Here is a 24,397-nt window from a genome sequence, read left to right on the forward strand (position 1 = left end):
ACCAGAAGACATAGTGCCCTGTAAACACTACATCTCGCCAGCAAAGGCATAACAAGCTGATATCACACCTATTTTCAAATCTGGCAACGAACATATCATCTCATATCATACCACTCAATATCTATCGTTCCAATACTATCCTCTGTCCTTGAAAGAATAATCCACTGCCGACTCCTCTTTTTCACACAGCTGTACCTATCTGAATAACAACATGGATTCACTTCAGGAAAATCATGCCTCACTAACCTCACTGTTCTCAGTCGCCACATTATTTCAGTCATTATCAAAAACCTTATTTTACCAGGCATCTGGTTAAAGATATTCAAAAATGTGTTTGAAGATTATAAGAGAGTTAAGATTTACGTTAGTTATAAACATGTTCATGAAGTAACTAAAAATCTAATATATTGATAAAAACAATAAGTAGTTCTTTGTTGAATAGGACTTGTTTGATTGTACTATATAGTAAAAGAAGGTGGCTTGAAGCCGTAGTCATTATTAGATGTCTAATACATAGTGGAAGGCATAAAATATCAGTTCTATGAGAATATACATTACATTCAAATGATACTAAAAACTAGTGGATTCAAAGATAGTACATATAAAATGTTCAATGAAATAACTATGATCTAATAAAAAGATAAACACATATGTAGTTCTTTGTTAATAAGGACGTTGTAAGATTGTACGGCTTAAAGCCATAGTCATTAATAGATGTCTAATACATAGTGGAAGGCATATGAAATCAGTTCAATGAGAATATATAATACAAACAATTTGTACATAAAAACTGGTAGATTCATAAGAGGTACATTTAAAAATGAAGGCGTCATGTGACTATAAAAGACAGTTGATGGCTTAAAGCCGTAGTCAAAGTTTGAAATGTAGGTCAAATAACTGCTAAATATATGGTAAAAAGATATAAGTCAATATATACAGCTTAGTATAAAAAATATGAAGGAAAAACATTCCAATTGCTTGACAAAAGTTACTTGACGTTGGCATGCGTTTGTCCGTGATATTTATTGGTCAACATTTCGTAGGTTATTTTAGATTTCTTCGGCAAGATTGCGTTGACAAGAAGTTCACCAGCTGTTTATAGTTGGCCTAATTTGTAAAAAGAAAGATGTAGAGATGATGATGGGTGGAAATTCTCAACGTTGGTATGGTTTTCTGACGTGAAGGTTGGAGAGCTGTTGTGTTCTTCTTCGATGACAATATATTTATAAAACGTTGATTGTAAATAATTTACACTATTGAAGAGTATTATGGAAGTTTGATGAAGCTGTTGAATTATTGTTGTTATAGAATGGTTCTATGGCGTTGTAGGCCCATTTAACAAGCTGTGTGAGGCGCTATTAGGATACTGTTTATCCTGCTGTAGATGGCATTCTAAACCATCAGCTGATAGCTAGCTTATGTTACGAGTTGTACTTCATGTAATACATAGTAACTGGAAACATTCTTTTGATAACTGTGGCTGTTGAAACACAGACCCTTATTTTTAAGTACATTTCATGCTTGTTCTCTACATTTATCACATCAGGATTTTAGTAAACAGCTGTCCATAAGATGAGACAGACCACATTGTTTAGGTTAGGTATATTATCGCCCTGATAGTGCCAAAAGTTCCTCGACGGAAAGAATAAAAATAAATAACAGAAAAATATACTGCATTTATGGATATTTACAGGTGTGTTAGTAATGCGTTTTATTCTTCTTCTTTGTCGTTTAGGCCTACTGAGGATCACGGGACTCGTATCTACTCTTCGGTAAAGTTGTTGCTTTCTTCTTGTTCTTCCAATACTCCTTCATTTGCTGACTATGTGGTTGTGGTTGCTCATTATAGGCATGATAAAGCTTGTTAGCACTGGGTGAAAGAACACATCAGGTTCGTCAAGAATGTTAATCTTTCATCCTCCACAGAAAATGCTATAAGACAGTCTGTCATAGTAGAACACTTGTGTACAATACAACCCTTTGAACATCGCGCCTGTAAAAGATTTCTATCCTCGACTTGCGAGGGTAGCTGTGCCCAAATAACTTCAACTGGGAAGATCAAATACGTAATGGCAAGAAGTAGTGAGAGTTAACTGTTGGTACTGAACCTGCAATATGTGGAGATCTGACAGGAAATGAGATTCTGCAAGAAGTGCTACAAAATTGCAAGCCATCTGATAATGAAGATGTACCAACCACGTCTGAAGCTTTCAAAATGATAGGAAGTTTAAGGGGATTGTTGAAGCTCAGTCAAATGTTTATGGTGACACATTTCAAACTTTAAATGAATTTGAAGATTTTGTTCATCATGTAAAACTTAACAAACTCAAACATGTGAACATGTGCATTTTACTAGTGTTCATACAGTGTACAGTACAGGACAACATGGCAGCTGTTAAGGTACGGTATAATGTATAATACTTATAATAATTACTCATTACAATTAATTTATGTATTTATACATTGCTATACCACATTTTTGTTAAAATAGGCATTCTTAACTTGAATTTTGGATAATTCAAAATTTTTTCTGATTCCGCTTGGAGTTTGAAGTAAACTGAGTCCACTGTATTACAGAACACTCTTGATACCTATTTGAAATTGGCTCAGTTTTATGTTTATTGCCTGAAGCATTAGAGTTGTGATGTTCTTCTGGTCCTCAATTTTAGAACCTGATTTGTCTAAATTTCTTGGACTTGAATTAGAAATTAGATACGACATACATAAGCCTGCCTCTTGAACACATTCTCTTCCTGCCCCCATACATGTACTTTCTTGCTCAATGTACTTCAGTGAAGATTCGGCCACAGATTATGTAGGAATGTGGCTGTGTTATCAATACCTTGAAAGAAGAGCTCTCGATTTGTGCTCATAACCAGTACATTTTATGCTTAGAAGCATCCATCAGTACAGAAGTTCATTTGGGATCTCTGGGGATGATATTTGAACGGTAATTAGCTTATGAAAAGCTGTGTCTCCATCAACGATCATGCTCAGTTCTAGCTATACCCCAACGTAATTACCATTGCAACAGACTTTTTCACTCCTGACAGGCTTTCCAGAGGACATTGATAATTCATGGACATCTATTTCCTAAGACCCTCTTAAGAAGTCCAGATGCACAGAAGTCCACAGGTGACCCATCGGGTGCCTTCACTGGAATGTCAGTAAAAGGAATTGCACGGATTCCAGTTTCCATCTCCATTCTCTCTAAAAACAGATGAGTCGAAGGAGAGGTGTGGCTGGATGCTTTATCTTGATGTACCCATACCTGATTTTTCGCCCTCCCTTACATTGCTGGGATATCTGTATTGTAAATAGGTGTTAAAATATAAAGTTCACCTTCACATTATTAACGACATGACGAATGGTTAACTTGCCATTGTAGCGGTATCTGGCGATGATTATGAAATCCCTTGGCAATCTTTGTACAATGTTTGATATTTATTTATTCATTTGTTTGTTTATTTATTTATTTATTTATTTATTTATTTATTTATTTATTTATTTATTTATTTATTTATTTATTTATTTATTTATACATTCATTTATTTCTTCGTCTTCTTCTTTTAGCCTACGATGGACTACGTGGTTCTTAACTCTGGTGAGCTCTTTTCTTCCTCTTAGCCCAGTATTCTTTCATTCTAGCGCTTTGGATATCTTTTCTTTCTTGAGTCCATTTCACTCCTACTCCTGGACGCAGTGATTTAGTTGTTAGTGACTGGAGAGAGTCAGATGTCTTGACTAACTCTCTGAATTTATCTCGGTAAATGTCAATGTGATCAATGTTTAGGTATTGTAGGTCTTTCCGTACTAAATTCGTCCATTTGGCATTTGTTGCTTTCCCTCTAGATACAGTGTTGAAGATTATTGAAGTGAGTCTCTGGCTGTCCATCCTGACTACATGACCATAGAAGATTAGTCTTCTCTTCCTCATAGCTGTTGTAATGCTCTCTATTTTACTGTACAGTTCCTTGTTGTGCCTGATTCTGTAGCTATCTCCTTCTTTAATGGGACCCATAATCCTTCTGAGGATCTTTCGCTCTTTCATTTCTAGTTTTCTGAGTTGTCCTTTCCGGGTCATGTCTAGGCATTCTGAGGCGTACAGTACAGATGGTCTTACTACGGTGTTGTAGTGTCTAAGTTTAAGATTCAAGGAGAGGGATTTAGACTTGTATATGTTCTTACAAAGATGATAAGCTCTTTCTAATTTAGTGCATCTACTCGTCATTGCAAGATCCTCATTAACATTTGGGGTTATCCACTCTCCAAGATATTTGAATGAGTTGGCCTTGTGTATTATTTTGTCCCCCAAAGAAATGAAGTTGGGTGCTTCTCTGATGTTTGTCAGAAATTCTGTTTTATTGACAGCGATCTTTAGCCCTGCTTTAGCTGCTATGCATTCTAGGGAGGATAGCTGGAACGTAGCTTCTTCCATACTTGAAGCTAAGAGTGTGAGGTCATCTGCGAAGGCTAAGCAAGTAACTGTTAACTTGTCTTTTTTGTAGCCGATTTTTAATCCAGAGTTGTCAGCTAATGTTTTCGTCCATTCCCGAATGACCTTCTCCAGCAGACAGTTAAATAGGATAGGGGACAAACCATCTCCCTGTCTAACACCTGTTTTGATCTCGAAGCTTTTTGATAATACCCCTCTGAATTTGACTTTGGACATGGTGTTTGTCAGAGTAGCCTTCACAAGATTCAAAGTCTTCTTATCCAGTCCCATTTCAGTCAACGTCCCAAAGAGGGACTGTCTGTCTACCGAGTCGTAAGCCTTCTGGAAGTCAACGAAAATTGCTACATAGGGTGAGGTGCTGAGGTTTTTGTGGGTAAAGATAGTTTTGAGGTTCAGAATCTGCCCTGTGCATGATCTTGACTTCCTAAATCAAGCTTGGTACTCTCCTATGCAGGAATCTAATTGTGCCTCCACTCTTTTAAGCAATGCTTTGGAGAAGATTTTGTATGTCACTGATAGGAGAGAGACCCCTCTATAGTTGTTAGGGTCTAACTTGTCTCCTTTCTTGTGCGGCGGGTGGATGATAGCTGAAGTCCAATCCCTTGGTAGTGTTTCTGTTGTCCAGATGTCAGTTATGATTCTATGGATACTGTCAATTGACTCTTCATCTGCATGTTTCCATAATTCTGCAATGATGCCATCTTTGCCTGCTGCTCTGTTAGATTTCAGTTCAGATATGATCTGTTTGATTTCTTCTGTGGTAGGAGGAAGGGAGTCAGGGTTAATAACATTCTTAGGTTGAAATTGTAGTTTTTCCTGTGGTTCTTCTGCATTGAGGAGGCCATCAAAATATTTTGCAAGGGCTGTAGTACAATCTTCATTGTTCATTTTCAGTTCTCCGTCTGGTCCTCGAAGGTGGAGTGTAGGGGCTGAGTAAGCGTTTGCCTGAGGTTTTAGAGTTTTGTACAAGTTACTGGTGTTGTTCCTTTGAAAGTCTTTCTCTGCCTGATCTATGATGTTGTTATATTGCCTCTTAGCATTTCTAATGGTCTTGACAGTTCTTTCCGACTATTAGGAAGGCTGTATGATTTTCCGTGTTTTTGTTGCAGTTCCATTTCACCCATGCCTGTCTTCTCTCCTCTACAGTGGAACCTCGATTATCCGTTCCCGGAAAATACGTTTTCCCGGAATATGCGTTCAAATTACGTGGTCCCGCGAGCATCGTAATTAAATCACGTTGTAAAAGTCCCGCATTATCCGTTCCTCGAAGAAACGATTTCCCGGATCAACCGTCCAGAAATCCCAGTCCCATCAACGCTAAATCCTCGATCAATCATTTTTTAATAAACTGTGTCTCTCGAAAGGACGGCTATGGCATGCCGGTATTTATAGATCTTGGCGTTAACGCCCCGTGTTTGCGATAATTAAAGCAAGTACCGGTACTGTACCGGTACCTACTGGAAAAGCGATCGGCGGGGAACTTGCATAAGGGACAATCTTAGCATAGCATTCGGGTGGTATTGTTTAGAGAATGTCGGAAAATCATAAAGCAGAGACTGGCCACAACAATTGCAAGGAGACACGGCGCATTTCGAGAGCTCTGTTTGAAGACGGAACGAGTTTCATCAACTGTTCGCACTTATAAAACGTCCATAATATGTCCAGGGTTAGATGTTTATATGTTTACATTTTTTTCGATCGCACTGCCAAACAGGTTTTCGGCACTTTGCTCAGGGCATTGTAGAGTAACTGGGCTTTCAGGCAGGAATCGAAACTGCTCCTTCTTAACACAAATCCTGTATTTTTTATATTATCGTACACGATTATGGTAGCGAGACCAGAACAGATGCTGCACCTTACATTAAAAAAAAAAAGAAAGCCATGGGCGGTCTTGGGATTGCCTATTACTGTTTAGGTCCTAATGTAGACTGAGAATTCTACGTTTTCGTGTTAAAATACCAAAAACCGCAGTCGTTTTATTTGCGCACGTTACATTTTAAATGGTTGGTATCATTTCCAACTCGTACTGACACGTGCAGCGGCGCGCTTTCCAGATTACCTCAAGGTCACGAATAACCGTAATTTCTAAAGTTTTGATGATATTTCTTTTATCTTTCCAATTTGACTGGATTTGTGACGCGCAGAACTGAATATAATGCATTCGAGAACTTTTAAGAATCGATACTTACATTCGAAACCATGTTTTCGAGCTCAACATAACCTTTAAAAGTCGATGTAGGCCTAATTTGCGCGGTACGAGATTTCCAGAAACTGACTACGAACTGCATACCGGAGACCAAATTACAATGAAAGATTAAGAAATTAAGGTATTTTGGGAGCTTTTGTATCTAATGTGCATTATTTTATTAGATGAGAGAATTAAAAAGCTACGGTACTTGTGGTCGATTGTCGTTTGGCTTGGCGTTATTAGATTTTTCGAAGAGTTTGGCTAGCCTAATCAAAGTTGCTGAACTGAAAGAAGTTTTCACGGGAAACTGACGAAGATTCCCCTGTAAAATTGAATATAAAGTATCGAGATTTTGAACTCTCGTACCGGTAATTAATGCGGTTTCGCGGTCTAACATGCCTGCCTCTCATCCAGAGGGCACGGGTTCGATTGCGACCAGGTCAGGCAATTTTATCTGGATATACGTCTGGTTCCAGGTCCACTCAGCCTACGTGATTACCTTTAGTTGTGGAGCTATCTAATGGTGAGATGGCGACCCCGATCTACAGAGCCAGGAATATCGGCCGAGAGGATTCGTCGCACTGACCATGCGCCCTCGTAATCTGCGGGCCTTCGGGCTGAGCAGCGGTCGCTTGGCAGGCAAAGTCCCATTGGGGCTGTAGTTTGGTTTGGTTTGGTTTAGGAGTTTTTGTAAGATTATAATTATACATATTTCATTTTTGTGATGTTTAGCCAAATTGTTGATTTTTTTCATTCAATCCCGGATTTTCCGTTTTCCCGTGTTGTAAGTTTTATTTTCATGGTCCCTCGAAAAACGGAGAATCGAGGTTTCACTGTATTGCGTTATCACATGTTGGTGTCCACCATGGGTGTTTACTCCTTCTGGTTGCAAGGATGGTTTCTCTTGCTGCATCTATCAGTGCCTTCTGTAGGTTAGGCCAATCTGTTTTATTCTGATTATTGCTTAGTACCTTAGTAAAGTTGTTGTTCTCTTTCAGCTGGGCTGGATTAAATTTTGGGATTCTGGACCTGGTGTAATTGTTACCTCTGTACTTCGTGAGTGGAATGAAATTTGCTTTGACCAAAGATAGGTAGCGGTCTGAATCAATATTGGCACCTCTCAATACCTTGACGTTCATTATTTCCTTGCTATTCCTTGTACTGATGGCAATGTGATCTAACTGGTACTCTCCTAGCAAGGGATTGGGACATCTCCAGGTCTTGGCTTTTCGGGGGAGGTGTCTGAATGCTGTAGAACAAGGTTGTGATTTTTACACAGATTGATCAACCTCTCACCATTACAATTGGTTCTCTTGTGGGCTGGGTATTCTCCGACTAGGTTCTTAAACCTCCACTCCTTACCAATCTGGGCATTAAAGTCCCCCATTAAAATGATCACATGATGTTCTGGAATTTTATCGATTGTCTCTTCCAGTTCTTCCCAAAAGTATTCAACACTTTCAATATTACTCTTATTAGTAACATTGGTAGGTGCATGGAAGCTAACAATCGTGTAGGCTTTGTTGAGACTTCTGAAGGCTATAGTGGACGTTCTCCCATTTGGTGATGAGAAGGAGATAATAGAGTTGATCATTTTGTTGTTGACTATGAAGCCTGTACCCAGGTGAGGCATATTCTTCATCACTCTCTGACCTGGCTGTCCCTTGTATATCCTGAAGCCTTGTGACTCAAAAGGTTCTTCGTCCGTAAATCTTGTCTCCTGTAAAGCCGTTATAAGGATGTTGTGTTTTGTTAGGACGTCCAATGTATGTTTCAGTTTTCCCGTTTGTAGGAGGGAATTAATGTTTATTGTTGCCAGATAGTTGATGTGTTTCTTCCTCTTACATGAAGATGCAGGTTCCCCAGAATCCGATGGCCTGCATGCCCCACTGTGAGTGGGGGTGGATTTGTTACCACCTGGGGTAGATTTCCAATTAGTCATTTGCTCCATGTTTCCAGAGTTACGAAAAAGTTTAGAGGGGTTACCCGAAGGTAACATGGTGTTTAACTATCAAGGTTGTAAGCCTTGAAGCCCCCAGCACTGATCGGTTCACTGACCCAGCTTCCCGCTGGGATTGGTTACCCAACCTTCCACTGGGTTGCTCAGCTTAACAGGGGGCACCTCGTGTAGGTTACGTGCTGGAGTTGTAGTGAAAGAGGCTAGTTGGGTTCTCTTGCTGAACCCAATATATTATTGTTACAAGAGTTTGGCAACGGCACATTTCACTACCATTTGCCCAGAGTCACAAGGACTCTTCCCAGGTTGATTCCTGGGACCGTATTCATTCATTTATTTATTTATCTATTCGTTCATTTATTTATTTATTTATTTATTTATTTATTTATTTATTTATTTATTTATTTATTTATTTATTTATTTATTTATTCAAGCAAGCAAGCAAGCAAGCAAATGTGCTTCGTCTAATGTCACCACATGTTTCCATCTGTCCCCTGCCAGAGAGCCCTCAAGCAGCTTTCTGAAATGACAGCTCTTGAACTCTGTGCTTATGCCACTTTTCTAATTGTAGGTGCTGTTAAAACAGCCTTCACTTTCCTCACCATTTCTGGTGTATGGCTGGTTGTGTATTTGCCTTCCCCCCCTCTGGAATTAAGCCTAGTCGGCCTTTGCCTTTTTTATTAAATCCTGTTCCTTGACATCAGGAAATCACATTTTGTGCACATTCCTTGGATTGCAGAATAGCTTTATTTAGCATCGGAAAAGGCTGTTATGTAGCCCTCTTATTAAGGGTCAGTCTGCTTCGGCATCGTTGCAAGTAATGTCATGAAACGTTATACGCATGTTCTCAGTACTGATGTGAATCATCACTCCCCATTTTGATGTGCTTAAGCTGATAATAGCGTTGCCAGTGGCCTTCAAACTCTCCACCAGATATTAGGCACTGCTTACTATGTCTAGTAGTTACGTGAGTTTTTCATTCCAGCGTAGTGAGAGTGGAAGAGCACTAACCTTGAGCAGCTGGCCCTACCCACTGAATGGAATACTTCCTGCTCGCATTTGTTACGATATGTTGTCCACGTTTCGTTTTTTTAGTAAGGTGCCAAAACTACATTGTTACACTTGGCCCATTGTGTTAAATTGTTCAGTTCTAAATTAACCTGTTTGCCTTATAGCCATAATTATTGATATTTTTCTCCAGGATGTTGGAAGTAAAGCTGCTGAATTTGGGCATCTGTCTGGCCCATATTCCCTGGAACTGATAGTTGGAGATGCTGTTCTGTCCAATTCATTCTCATGGCAAGTAGCTACAGTGAATTTGAAGTTTGCAGATCAAGCTCCGTCAGCCAGCTCTGTGAAGGATCCATACTTGTATACCCTCAAACCTGAGATTCAAGTAAGTATACATGTGTACATGTTCTTTGATTGTCTTTTAGGCTGGTAATCATAGTTGGCAGTTTATTTCTCGAAAATAAAGTTGTACTTATTCGTACATTGTCAGATTTCATCAAATTGCACTGACTTCCTAGTAAATATCATTGAAAGGAAAATAGTAGGGAGGAAAGGAAGGGGAAGACATACTTGGAGGACGTAGAAAACTTGAAGTGAGGATTGAAGACAATGGTTGCTTTTAGTAAATGTTTGTTTAAAAACTTGAAATTTGGAACTTCCCTACTTCTCTCCACTCTGTCATAGAACTAGAGCAGAGGTGCTCACTGCGGCAATACCCGAATTTGAAATGGAGGCAGAAAATAATGAAAGAAAGAAGTTACAAATCCACGTCAGTTTCAATTTACGCTGTAGGAAATGTTATTTATGTTCATTGCAGTGTGTGTATTTTGAGGGGATACTACCTGAAATATTTTTGCACTGTACGTAATGAAATACAATTTTCATTATTATATTTTAACCCTTTGGCACTCAGCCTATATTCAGGGGTTTGCTTGAAGACACTTAAACTAATTTCTGTGATTTTTCCAAACCAAAGTACAAAAAATCAACACGTAAACAGTTTAACACACATTAAAATAAAATAAATCACACTAATATAGGAAACTATGAGCATTTCAGAAATGAATATACCTAGGGCGTATTTTTATTGGTAAAGCCGAAAAAAAATTATGAAGTTTTGAAAATAAATTTAAAAAATTAAATTATGGTTTTCAATGACAGAAAAATCAGACATTATCGTGTCTTCCTTCCTTGCTCTTAGGCGTGAAAGAAAGAACATTTAATTCTGAATAATTTGATATCAATATGATGTGTGTGCTGCAATTAATTCATGAAGCATGGCACAAAGTTATTCACTGTACATGTAACGGTCATCGATCTCAGGTCCTCGCGGTCCGATGCACAGCGAGTAGCTGTGACTGTGTCATTTTCCACATAAAGGAGGTCATTATTACTGTCTAAATCATCTGAAAATTCAAGGATATCGGACTCATTCGGCCTTGAATATAGCCTAGCCATTACGATAAAAAGATGACACAAGCGCGTGCAACAACGGAGTTATGAAAAGGAGTAAAATTATACAGTGAAAGCCTGTTAAAAAGTTTTTCAAGGGACTGCAAAAAAAACTTCTTAAGCAGGAAACTTCTTCTGTACTTTGAAATACATGTGAAACACACAGCCAACAGATTTCCTTGTTTGTGAACAATACCGAAAGAGGCTGATATATAAGAGCTGCTCATAGAAAGCCACAATATAAAAATTTGATTATCATGACAATATTTTTAGAGATAAAGTAAAATAATTGAACATACCATATTATAAAGATATTTGATAAGAGAAGGGAACATATTAAGTTATATAAAAACGTTACAAGGTTTGATTATTTTAGCAGGCAGAACCATGGCCTTCCACACTTCCCTTTCCTCCGCACTTACAGTCTCTGCTTCGCAACAAATTGTTTTGTAAACGATGCCGGCTCAATTTTTAAAGCGGTCCAGCCACCAGTTCGACGCGGTAAAAGGTACCCTTAATTTGCATGCGGCTTTCTCCTGCACAGTAGTCCCACTGAAAGGTATGTTTAAACTTTACTGCTGTTTAAACCATATGAGCAGAGCTTGTTCTATTTCATCTTACTTTTCAGATTTAACTTCCTTACAATTTGCAGAAGCAGAGATCTCTTCTTTCTTCGCTATAATACCGTTCAAAGTAGACGGCGGCATCCCCACCTCCTTTGCCAAAGCAACACGGGAAAGTGTAGGTGACTCCACTTTCCTTATAATCTCCACTTTGTCTTTTATTGTTAGTGCCTTTCGCTTGATCTCTTTCCTCTGAGTTCCGCTCATTTTCACTTAAAAAGTTTGTACGTTGATATTACAAGTACAACTAACTTCACCGACTCCTATTCATACTACAGTAAAACCTCGTTAATTCGAAGTCGTTGGGACTCAAAAATCGGACTTCGAATTACGTGATTTCGAATTAACCGCCAATTCGCAATTTAGAAGTACCGACTCTTGCCGCGTTACAAAATATTCTATGGCCCGTTACTCATGCAGTTAATACAGTTTATACCCTTCAAATGCCACGAAAAAAGAACTATTCCCAAAATGTATCCAAGAAGGTGCATTTACAGTATTTAAGTAATGCACTTGGATATCTCACTGGCAAACATAACCTCACGCAACGAAAGAAAAAAAAAAGCACGATTCAAAGACGAGAAATCTATGCTGGCTCCCATGTGCAAGTGCTTTATTAATTGGATTACTACACTTCATGCATTTTAGATGCCTTGTATTTACAAAGAAAATACCCAATGCCCTTAAAATCAAACTTTTCTATGACTCTATCCTTGTACGATTTCCCCCCCATGGTACTTCTCTCGTACTTCAGAAATGTAAACACTTGCCACGTCACAAAGTATTCTAAGACCCATTAATACATGCAATCACCTCGATTCACAGTTGAAACCTTTCAAATGCCATGGAAAAAACTATTTCCGAAATGTATCCAACAAGGTGCATTTACAATGTTCAAATAATACTCTTGGATAAATCACTGACAAACATAACCTCACGCAACGAAAGAAAAAAATCACACAATTCAAAGATGAGGATAAATTATGCCGGTCTCCCTGTGTAAATGCATTATTTTTTAGATTTCTGTACTGTTTGCATTTTTAAGTGCCCGATGCCCTTAAAACATTGTGGTTTATCGAACTTTCATATGGCAAGGGGATAAAGTTTCTCGCTTCCATCCCATGTGCATTGCAACGTACTACTATGACCCATTTAAAATCATAAGACCATTTGGGCTTGCATTAAAATAAAGCAAAACAGTTTCACCGGCAGTGACAATATTGTTCGGTGCCTATGAATTTATTATCTGAGCTACGCTTTTTCGTCAACTGTCAGCACCACCAGTGTTTGCGGATTCTGTTTTTCTGCACACTGCCTGTTCCGTGATATTACAGCGTTCCTTAGAAGGTTGAATACAAAAAAATTCCGATTTCATTCGATTTAGCAATCGTGAAGCGCACTGTAGACCTCACCGAAGTGAGTGTAAGTGCGGAAAGCTACCCTTCCTCGTTCCGGATCACGCGTTCTATTATGACGCGGAGTGGATAAATTTCGAGTAGAAATTACTCTGTAACATACTATTGTTTTACGATGTAAAGGCAGTTTCGAGTTAAAAGTCTGAATTTCGGTAATGGGGCAGACATTGTACTTCGAATTACGAATTATCCGTATTCGAATTAAACAATTTAAATAACATGCAAAACTGTATCTCATGTTTCCGGGAACGAGAGCTTCTTCGAATTAGGCGGGATTTTGAATTAACCGATTTTGAATTATCGTTTGGTCGTTTCTTTCTACGAGGTAAATTACATTTTTATTTCCAAGCATTAATCGAGGGTCCACCATCATCATGACAACAATAGCTATTCCAAAGATAAAGGATAACAAAGCATCATGGAGTAGAGCGAAACCAGATATAATGGAAAGTATGCAGGTATCGGGTTGGCCGAGAATGGAACATCTCTGTACCAAAGAATAATACGTAAGGCAAAGAGAATCAGGACCGGGCGAGTTGGCCGTGCGCATAGAGGCGCGCGGCTGTGAGCTTGCATCCGGGAGATAGTAGGTTCGAATCCCACTATCGGCAGCCCTGAAGATGGTTTTCCGTGGTTTCCCATTTTCACACCAGGCAAATGCTGGGGCTGTACCTTAATTAAGGCCACGGCCGCTTCCTTCCAACTCCTAGACCTTTCCTATCCCATCGTCGCCATAAGACCTATCTGTGTCGGTGCAACGTAAAGCCCCTAGCAAAAAAAAAATCAGGTGTGCGCATCACCCGTATTTAAAATAAACGATAATGGCGGCCACGTAAGTAAGCAGAAACGGTCAATCATAGACCAGGGCAAGATAATAAACATCGTACTCGAAGCGAAAACCAAGTACGGAAGGATTAAGGAAAAGAAATATCAATTAACTGACCAATAAGACATCTTTTCACTCCCCGCTCATGCCTACACACACACACACACACAACCATTCAGCCATTACCAGTATCAGGCAACAATAGGGTCAATAACCCATTCAAAAGCACATCCCAAACATATGTAATACCCACAATACCGTGCACATAATCAGAATTTTCGTAGAGACCCAGTTACCACATCACCATCATCACAATACTGCAATCAAGCACACCGCCCATTCATATCACGGAGCAAAAAGGCATATACCAATCAGTTACGATTTAAGGCACAAGAAATGGTCACGAGAAAATATAAAGTGAAAACACAGCTCACAGTACCTGCAGTATAAGCCGATTAATTAAAAACCCGAATGGGAGTACAGGCAGAGTTTAAACTTAATGAATATCCATCTGTAATTGAGAAATGCCACTCCAATCAGAGATGACTCCATCTTGGTATTCCTCATGTCATAACCACAACAAATATATCAAGTCAAGGAGATAAAGTCAAAGACTGGCCGAAAGAAGGACCATCCGTGTTCAGAGCAGGGTGCTGCCCTCTGTGATACAATTAGGGAAATAGTTTAGTCAGTCAACCAAGAGCTGATACAAACTCTTAGTAATTACGGGAAAAGTTAATTATTATGAACATGCTAAACAAGCATGCTTCAAGCCTCGATTATCCGTTCCCAGAAACTACGTTTTCCCGGAATATGCGTTTAATTACGGGGTCCCGTGAGCATCGTAATTAAATCATGAAAAAATTCTGCATTATCTGTTCCTCGAAGAAACGATTTCCCGGATCAACCGTCCTGAAATTTCAGTCTCACCAATGCTAAATCCTCGATCAATAGTTTTGTAATAAACTATATCTCACGAAAGGACGGCTATGGCATACTTTTGGATCTTGGCGTTAACGCCCCGTCATTGCAATAATTGGAGCAAGTACTGTACTGGAAAAGCGATCAGTGGTGAGCTTGCATAAGGAACCATCTTAGTATCGCATTCGGGTGAATTGTTTAGAGAATCTCGGGAATCGTAAAGCAGAGAGTGGCTACAACAATTGTAAGGAGACATGGCGGATTTCGACAGCTCTGCCTGAAGACGGATTAAGTTTCGTCAAATGTTCGCACTTACAGTATATAACGTCCATATTATGTCCAGGGTTGGATGTTTATATTTACTTTTTTGCGATCGTACTGCCGAAGAGTTTTTCGCCAGTTTCCTCAGGGCACTACAGAGTTACTGGGCTTTCAAACAGGAATTGAAACTGCTCCTTCTTAACACAAATTTAGTATTTTAATATTATCGTACACGATTGTTAGTGAAACCAGAACAGATGTTGCACCTTACATTGAAAATGAAAACCATGGGAGGTCTTGGGATTGCCTATTACTGTTTTGGTCCTAACGTAAGCCTGGGAATTTTACGTTTTCATGTTAAAATGCCAAAAAAAAAAATACAGTTGTTTTATTTGCGAACGGGACATTTAAATGGTTTGTATACCGGGCGAGTTGGCCGTGCGCGTAGAGGCGCGCGGCTGTGAGCTTGCATCCGGGAGATAGTAGGTTCGAATCCCACTATCGGCAGCCCTGAAAATGGTTTTCCGTGGTTTCCCATTTTCACACCAGGCAAATGCTGGGGCTGTACCTTAATTAAGGCCACGGCCGCTTCCTTCCAACTCCTAGGCCTTTCCTATCCCATCGTCGCCATAAGACCTATCTGTGTCGGTGCGACGTAAAGCCACTAGCAAAAAAAAAGTGGTTTGTATCATTTCCAACTCGCTCGTACTGACGTGCAGCGAGCACGCTTTCCAGATGGCCTCAAGGTCGCGAATAACCGTAAGTTTTGATGATTTTTTCTCTTTCCAGTTGGATTGGATTAGTGACTGCAGAATTGAATATAATGCATTCGAGAACTTTTGAGAATGGACACTTACATTCGAAACCATGTTTTAGAGTTCAACATAACCTGTAAAAGTTGATGTTGGCCTAATTTACGTGATACAAGATTCCCAGATACTGACTACGAACAGTATACCGGAGACCAAATTACAATGAAGGATTAAGAAAAGGAGGGATTTTGCCATCATGTTGGGTGCTTTTGTATATATTATGCTTTTTTTGGTTATTTATTTATTGGTGACAAAAGGTCCCATGAGCCTCTGGCTCGTGATAGGGACAATACAGTACATACTTTTTTAAGGCAACACAATAATTACATTTCATATACAATGGCTTTTCTGTAAAGTGACAAGTACATTTTTTTTTTTTTTTTTAAATGTTAGGATCATAGTTTTTCAGAAGTATATTCAGATATTGCATGGCTGTAATATACTAAATATGGACAATATATATATTATTGTATTAATTAAAGCAAGTTATATAGGGATTATATTAAGATATCTGTAAAAGAGTAATATTCCTTCAGTTTTTTCTTAAAACATATAACCGATTTAGAGTTCTTTATAACAGGAGGCAACACATTATATTCCCTAAACATTGATGATTCTATGCCTTTCACTCCGTACTTTACTGAATTAGAGTGAGAGGGATATATCCTTAATGATCCTCTAGTTTCATATCCATGAATTTCACTAAAATGGGAGAAGTTAACAGTAGAATGGGTTAATTTCCTGTCTAGCTTATACATAAAGACTGCTGATGAAAATGCAATTTGTTTATGGAATGGCAGAATATTTGACTCTGAAAAAACTTCATGTGACGGTTTGAGGAAGGGGAATCCATACATGATTTTGATGGCTCTTTTTTGTAGGATTTCCAAATTATTAATGTCATCTTTCCTACATCTTCCCCAAATGAAGCTTGCGTATGTTAGATGTGGGTGGATCATTGCATAATATATACACTTCAATTGTTGATGAGAAAAATGACTGTATCTTAATCTGTGCATTATTCCTATCAAAGGGGTAATTTTGCTGATTACATAATCAATATGGCTTTTCCAGGAAAGTGTTGAGTCTAATATTATACCAAGATACTTAGCTGAGTTGACTCGCTCTATTACTTGGTCTTTTAGGATAACAGTGTTAGCCGCTGTTATCTTATGGGCTGTTTTATGAAAGATTAAGTATTTTGTTTTAGTCACATTTATGATCATTTTCTTAGATACAGCCCAGTCCGATAACTTGTCCAAGTCACAATTTATGTCTTCCATAATTTGCGTTTCACATAGTCCTTTGTAAGTTATTAAGATATCATCAGCAAATACTTTACATTTCCTCTTTAGTGTTAGAGATTGTATGTCATTAATATAAATCAGAAATAGAATAGGATCTAGTACTGAGCCCTGCGGTATTCCCGTTTTTGTCTGCTGCTTAAAACTTTTAGTATCGTTAATCATCACACATTGTGTTCGATTTGATAAATAATTTTGGAACCATTTGTGTTCTAAACCCCTAATTCCTGCTAATTTTAACTTGTTCAGAAGTATTTTGTGGTCAACCAGGTCAAATGCTTTTTTAAGATCTATGAGTAGCCCTGCTGCTAATTTATTTTCATCTAAGGTCTTTTGAACATCTATTACTGTATCAAATACAGCATTATCAGTTCCTCTATTTGGGAGAAACCCATATTGATTATTGGAAAAGTAATTAGTTTTACACAGAAAATTTACCAATCTAATTTTTACTACCATTTCTATGAGTTTTCCAATTGCAGATAATATACTAATTGGTCTGTAATTGGATGGATCTGTGTTATCTCCTGATTTAAAGATAGGTACAATTCTGGCACATTTGAGTAATTGGGGTATTTCTCCACTGAGAATTGAACGGTTAATAATTTCCACAATATATGGCACTAAACTTTCAACACAGGTTTTTAACATGACATTGGTTATTTTATCTTCTGTTAAATTATTTTTATTTTTTTGGAGAAGTGATAATTTTGAGCACTTCACATTCATCAGTAGGAGACATGAAAATACTATTAGTTTGACTTTCAGCTGTTGTGCTGCCATGAACTTGCTCATCTTCAGGAAGACCTTTTCTTATATTTTCAGCTACATTAACGTATAGTTCATTTAGATTATTGCATATGTCCTCTGTGTTTGTAATGCTGACATCATTTACCACCAGGTGGCTGATTTCATGTTTAGGTCCAAGCTTCCTATTTAACACTTCATTGACTACATACCATGTTTCTTTTTGGTTTTTGCAATTCTGTAATCTGTGTTCATAATACCTTTTTTGTAACTCTCTCTTCAATTTGGTTATTTTATTACTGATTCTTTTGTATTCTTCAATTACTTCTGCAGAGGGTTTTTTTACTTTAGTTTTTGAAAACAGTGAGTCTTTGATGTGAATCAGTGTTAGTAATTCTTGGGTAACCCAAGGTTTTAGGGGAATGTCTGTGTGGTTCTTTCTTTTTATTGAAATTTAGCTGGTTTCAATTCCTGTGCTAATATACTCAATAAATTTATTATAATAAGTGTTTATATCCATTTCCTCACATTTAAATTTATTTTGTAGGATATACTGATTTAATTTGTTGTAATTTACAATTTGCTTACCACTATCTTTGATTATCGGTACTACTGGAACTGATTTTTCACTAGAAATTTCACATACCAGTAGGTAGTGATCACTTAAGTTATTTGTTATATTGAATGCATGACATTTTTTACTACTATTTGTGACAAGTATGTGATCAGTTATTTTATAGATGCTTTTTTTTTGCTATTTGCTTTACGTCGCACCGACACAGATATGTCTTATGGCGACGACGGGATAGGAAAGGCCTAGGAATGGGAAGGAAGCGGCCGTGGCCTTATTTTTTTTATAGATGAGAGAATTAAAAATTGCTTGTGGTCGATTGTCATTTGTCTTGGCGTTATTTGATTTTTTGAAGAGTTTGGCTAATCAAAGTCTGTATTTTTCACGGGAAACTGACGAAGATTCCCCTGTAAGATTGAATATCAAGTAGCGGTATCGAGATTTTGAACTCGCATTCCGGTAATTAATGTGGTTTCACGGACTAACATGCCTGCCTCTCATCCTGAGCAACTGGGTTCAATTCTGATCAGGTCAGGCAGTTTTACCTGGATATAAGGGCTGTTCCAGGTCCACTCAGCCTACATGATTACCTTTAATTGAGGAGCTTCTAATGGTGACATGGCGACCCCGATCTAGAGAGCCAGGAATATCGGCCGACAGGGTTCGTCACACTGACCATGTGTCACCTCTTAATCTGCAGGCCTTTGGGCCGAGCAGCGGTTGCTTGGCAGGCAAAGTCCTATTGGGGCTGTAGTTTGGTTTGGTTTAGGGTTTTTTGTATGATTATAATTACAAATATTTCATTTTTGTGATGTTTAGCCAGATTGTTGTTGGTTTTCATTCATTCCCGGATTTTCCATTTTCCCGTGTTGTACATTTTATTTTCATGCATGGACCCTCGAAAAACGGAGAATAGAGGTTCCACTGTGTTACGAATGGTGTTCAACTCATTTTTGAGGTCTGTCTTAGACATTGGAACACTGAAGGCTCGGTACACCATGCTGTTGTACGCTGCTTGTTTGTGAATTTGAGGGTGTGAAGAATCTGGACAGATTGTAGCGACTGTTTGGGTGGGTTTTCTGAAAATCTTACATCTTAAGTAGCTTGGGTGCATGATAAAAGTTAAGTCTAAGAAACTAATTTTCCGTTCAGTTTCGGATGAAATTGTGAGTTTTGTATGCACGTCAATGTTATTTAGATTAATGAGGGTGGTAGCAGCGTCTGTGATGCTCTCATCCATAATTACTATGGTGTCATCTACATATCTTGCCCAGAGAAGGATGTTGTCAAAGTTATTATTATTATCATCAATTTTGGTGTTTTCAAAAAAATCTAAGTAAATATCGGCTAAGATACCCAAGGCCGGCGATCCCATTGCCCAGTCCTGCTTCTTGATAAATAACATTATGGAAAGTGAAATAATTGTTGCTTACAACTAATTTAAGCATATACCGGGTGAGTTGGCCGTGCGCGTAGAGGCGCGCAGCTTTGAGCTTGCATACGGGAGATGGTAGGTTCGAGTCCCACTATCGGCAGCCCTGAGGATGGGTTTCCGTGGTTTCCCATTTTCACACCAGGCAAATGCTGGGGCTGTACCTTAATTAAGGTCACGGCCGCTTCCTTCCAACTCCTAGGCCTTTCCTATCCCATCGTCGCCATAAGACCTATCTGTGTCGGTGCGACGTAAAGCCCCTAGCAAAAAAAAAAAAAAAAGAAAAAAAAAAGATAGAAATAAATTTAGGCATAGACATGAAATCCTGTATTTCTAATATACAGTAGAAGTCTGTTATAGCGAGAAATCGTAACAGCGAAAAATTTACTCGCTATAGCAGATTGTCGTTATATCCAATTTTTTGTAAAATTCAGGAAAACCCACATACACATTAAATTCTGTATGATACGGGAATTAATTGGTTCAAAACTTCAGTTTTCGTGGATGATGTCCACACTACAGCTTACTTATTTGTTATTTTTCGAAATCCGATACTATGTGAAAGTGTATGTGTGTTTTCATTCTCAAAAAATTATTGTACCCTATTTCTTGGTATCCAAGGCGATCCCAATTTTTCTGTCAAAAAAATTAAATCAGGCTTAAAAAGTGCTTTGTAAAATCATATGAATGCCTTTCTTATACAGTACGCATTTTAGACTATTTTTAGACGCCGAACATTGGCTTTAGTTATGCCAACATTCAATCACGAAAAAATTTCTGCTGTCTACAAAACTTAAAATTACTAAGCGTTAGGTACAGTAGACACCTTATAACTCTGCTACTGAGTAGCCGTGGCCTTTTTAGGAATTCTAAGGCTCGCATGTTTTGATGCCATTCTGCAGGTTTGAGAAACGTTTTGGCAGAGCACCATTCTTTCTTCACTATTTCCCGAGATCCAGTAACGTTACACGTAGGCACTGTACAATCGGTTGCCGCAGCTAGCAATGTATAATAAAGTGGCGGTCGTCTATTGTCAACGAGTTTTTTTTTTGTGCGCGCGCGTTGGGGGGTGGATGTGTGTGTGTGAAAAGAAGCATCGTGGTTACTGCGGTAGTTGTCAGTGGGGTTCATTACTGTTAGGCCGTGAATGCAAGACGACCCTTCATTTTTCACATGAGATTCTGTGAAAAGAAACGTCGTCTTGGATTCGGAGAAATATGGTATCACTCCAGAGGCTTCTGTGGCAAACATTTGAATTTCTTCTTCAATCAGCATCACCTAACCTAACCGTATATGTATTATAAAAACATATTTCAAAAGCATGGAGAGAAATGATAACCTCGTTGCAAAAAGAGGAATTGCAATCCAAGGAGAGGAAATAAAACCCCTGAGATGATATTGCTATTTTATGTGAGTCTGAAGAATGGACAGAGTCTTGGGGAAGGAGAACAAAAAGTCCAAAACAAAAGTAATGGAGTGCAGTCGAATGAAGTCAGGTAATGCAGGATATGAATTCTCAAAGGAAGTAGATGAATATTGTTACTTTGGTAGTAAAATAACTAACGATGGCAGGAGCAAGGAAGGCCTTTCTTAAGAAAAGAAATTTGCTCACTTTGAACACTGATATAGGAATTACAAAAATGTTTTTCAAGACTTCCCTCTAGAGTGTGGCATTGTATGGAAGTGAAACATGGATAATAACTGGCTAGAATAAAAGCATTTGGAATGTGGTGTTACAGAAGAATGGTGAAAGTGAGATGGTTAGGTCGAATCATGAACAAAGAGAAACCAAATCGAATTGGTGAGAGGAGATCGATTTGTCTAAATTTGACAAGAATAGGAGATAGAATGGTAGGACACATCTGAAGACACCCAGGATTTGTTCAGTTGGTTTTTAAGGGAAGTGTAGGTGTGGTAAGAACTGTAGGAGTCGACCAAAGTATAAATATGACATGCATATTAGAGCAGATGTAGAAATGAAAAGATTAGCACAGAATAGGATAGCATGAAAATCTGTATCAAACCAGCCTATGAACTCTGCACTCAAACAATAGCATGCAGAGAAGAAAGATTAGTGAATATTTGCAAATATTCTTTGCAACGCCCTCAAAAAATAGGAGAAAATGACAAACGTCATAGGGACGTGCGCATACAAAATAAACAGAAAACAACATCAACAAAGCCAAAGATGGAAGTGTGCAGGACCAAACCCCCCAAAAAAATAAGATTAGAGGATGGGATCATTAGGAATTGCGACAGGCATCGCCCAAAAAACACCAACATTAAATTTTAAATTAATGTATACTTAAAAGAAAATTCATTCTTACATATTATTTTAAAAAAAGAAAAATCATTAGACCCAAATTAACGTAATGAATTTAAAAAAAAATAAGGTTATATTCCTTCTGGCATCCACGAAAATAAAACAGGTAACAAATCTAGATATAAATAAAATTAATATACTTTAAAATAAGTCTTCTTTGTAAAATAAACTTCTGGTGCACCAGTCAACTAACTAAATAAATACTATAAGTGTTCGTGAACAAACATGAAATATTAATAAAATTTACAATGAATTATTTAATAGAGGGCTTCGACATGTCCCAGCTGAAGGATAATTCCACACAAACTCACATAACGTAAACAAACACTGCAAAAAAATAACGGGACATTACACTACACCCGATCAATATCCAAACACGTGTCGTACAATAGTTAAAATAAAATAAACACTAATATAGAATAATTAAAATCACTCCACATAGTAGATGTGGTAATCGGTAACAACTCGACCAGAAAAGCACAATTTAACGAGCCGGAACCCACATTACAAGATAGAAAAACACACGATTCTGCCTCAATACCGCAAAACAAAACATCATACTAATGACAGCGGCATGCGACCGCCAATGCTAATCCCCACCAAACAATAATAATAATGACAGTTGCGTAACTGCCACACGGCGATAAGATAAGATAAGCAACAATACAGAGAAGAGAAGATAAGCCCCAAGCAACAATCACTCCACACTAGGGGTGCCCAAAACCCTCAATTAAATCTTCAAATTTTTACATGTTAAAGAATTTCATCGTAGTAATAAATGTAGTTATCCTAATATTATAGGGCAATAAAAAAATAAAACCACCCGCAGAAATGCAAGAAATATACAATCCTATTCCCTAGTCATACGTATGAATTAAATAAAAATCTATGGGAAATCCAACTAATAATAATAATAAAATAATGATAATAATAATGATGCCCTTTAAGAGAAATGGGTGGTGTTCAGTGCAATGGTAGTAGTTAGGTCGTAACACGAGTAACGGAAGGCCGAATCACACGAACCGAGTCACAAACAAAAATATAGGAACAAAATATCAGATAGAACAGAAGATAGTGTACACCATAATAAACACTGCCGAATGAAGATGCAATTTATAAGGGAAACGGCACACGAATCACATAATACACGAAAACACACGTAGATACATCAGAAACAAGAATAAACAACGAGAATCACAAATTTAGAAAAGGCAGGAACGAAATTTTGAGCATTACCTAGAGCACACTGCACCTTGCCGTTACCCAGCACACACTTCAAATATGAACTCCATCACCAAGCCGTAGCTTACTTCACTTACAATAAATACACTTATAAAATACAGAAAACTACACCCAAACTATATATATATATATAAATATATAAATATACAGTAATAAGACCAAAAGGCGAACCTTTGTGGTGATCAGAAATGCACAGGTAACATTTTCGTGCTACAACCCACTGCCACTGCACTTCACAAATAAGGAAAATTTACGAAAGACTTACATTCTAAAACTAATATGATTAAATACTAAATTCTATATATTAACTTGCTTGTTAGGCGAGGTGTACTCCCCTTATCACCCGATACCAACAGTATCCATGAGAATACTTTTAGTAACAGAGCAGCCGTTAAACATGGCTTCGCTTCCAGCCACGAGCGAGTCCAACAGTTAAAAGGCGACCTTCACACACCGTCACTAGGCGCGACACAGTCTCAACTCCGCTACACGCTCTGGCGGAGACCGCTGAACCACCAAGATAAGTTCCTAGCCACTCTCACAGATGGCGTAGGCGTTCATGTATCGTTCCACTATGTAATCATATCATGCAGAAGTATTACCAAGCAATAATCAGTGTTCCGCAAAGTCACAATAGCCACGTTTAGACAGGAAATATGACCAATATTCCAACAGTTCACAGCGCTCATGCTTTAAAATCACCAAGTCTACCAGACCCAAGGTTTTAGTCTTTCCATAGAGTAGAATAATAGTTCCATATGAACGGGAAAACCACGGCTCAGTACAGTACTTAGCCCGTGAACATAATGTCCGTAGAGGAATTAGCTAATTTACCAGTTCCGATGAGAGACACCAT

At 38.2% G+C, this 24,397-nt stretch overlaps 1 protein-coding gene across 1 annotated transcript in view; it reads left to right on the plus strand.

Moving 5' to 3' along the window:
* The window catches only part of OstDelta (oligosaccharide transferase delta subunit), a 427,988-nt gene that overhangs the window by 327,906 nt on the left and 75,685 nt on the right, over nucleotides 1-24,397 (plus strand). The window contains exon 10 of the mRNA XM_067152997.2: nucleotides 9,803-9,997. Within this exon, the coding sequence (XP_067009098.1) occupies nucleotides 9,803-9,997 (195 nt within the window). The remainder of the gene's footprint in view (nucleotides 1-9,802; nucleotides 9,998-24,397) is intronic.

Source organism: Anabrus simplex, chromosome 8 (genome assembly GCF_040414725.1).
Source record: "Anabrus simplex isolate iqAnaSimp1 chromosome 8, ASM4041472v1, whole genome shotgun sequence".
NCBI lineage: Eukaryota > Metazoa > Arthropoda > Insecta > Orthoptera > Tettigoniidae > Anabrus > Anabrus simplex.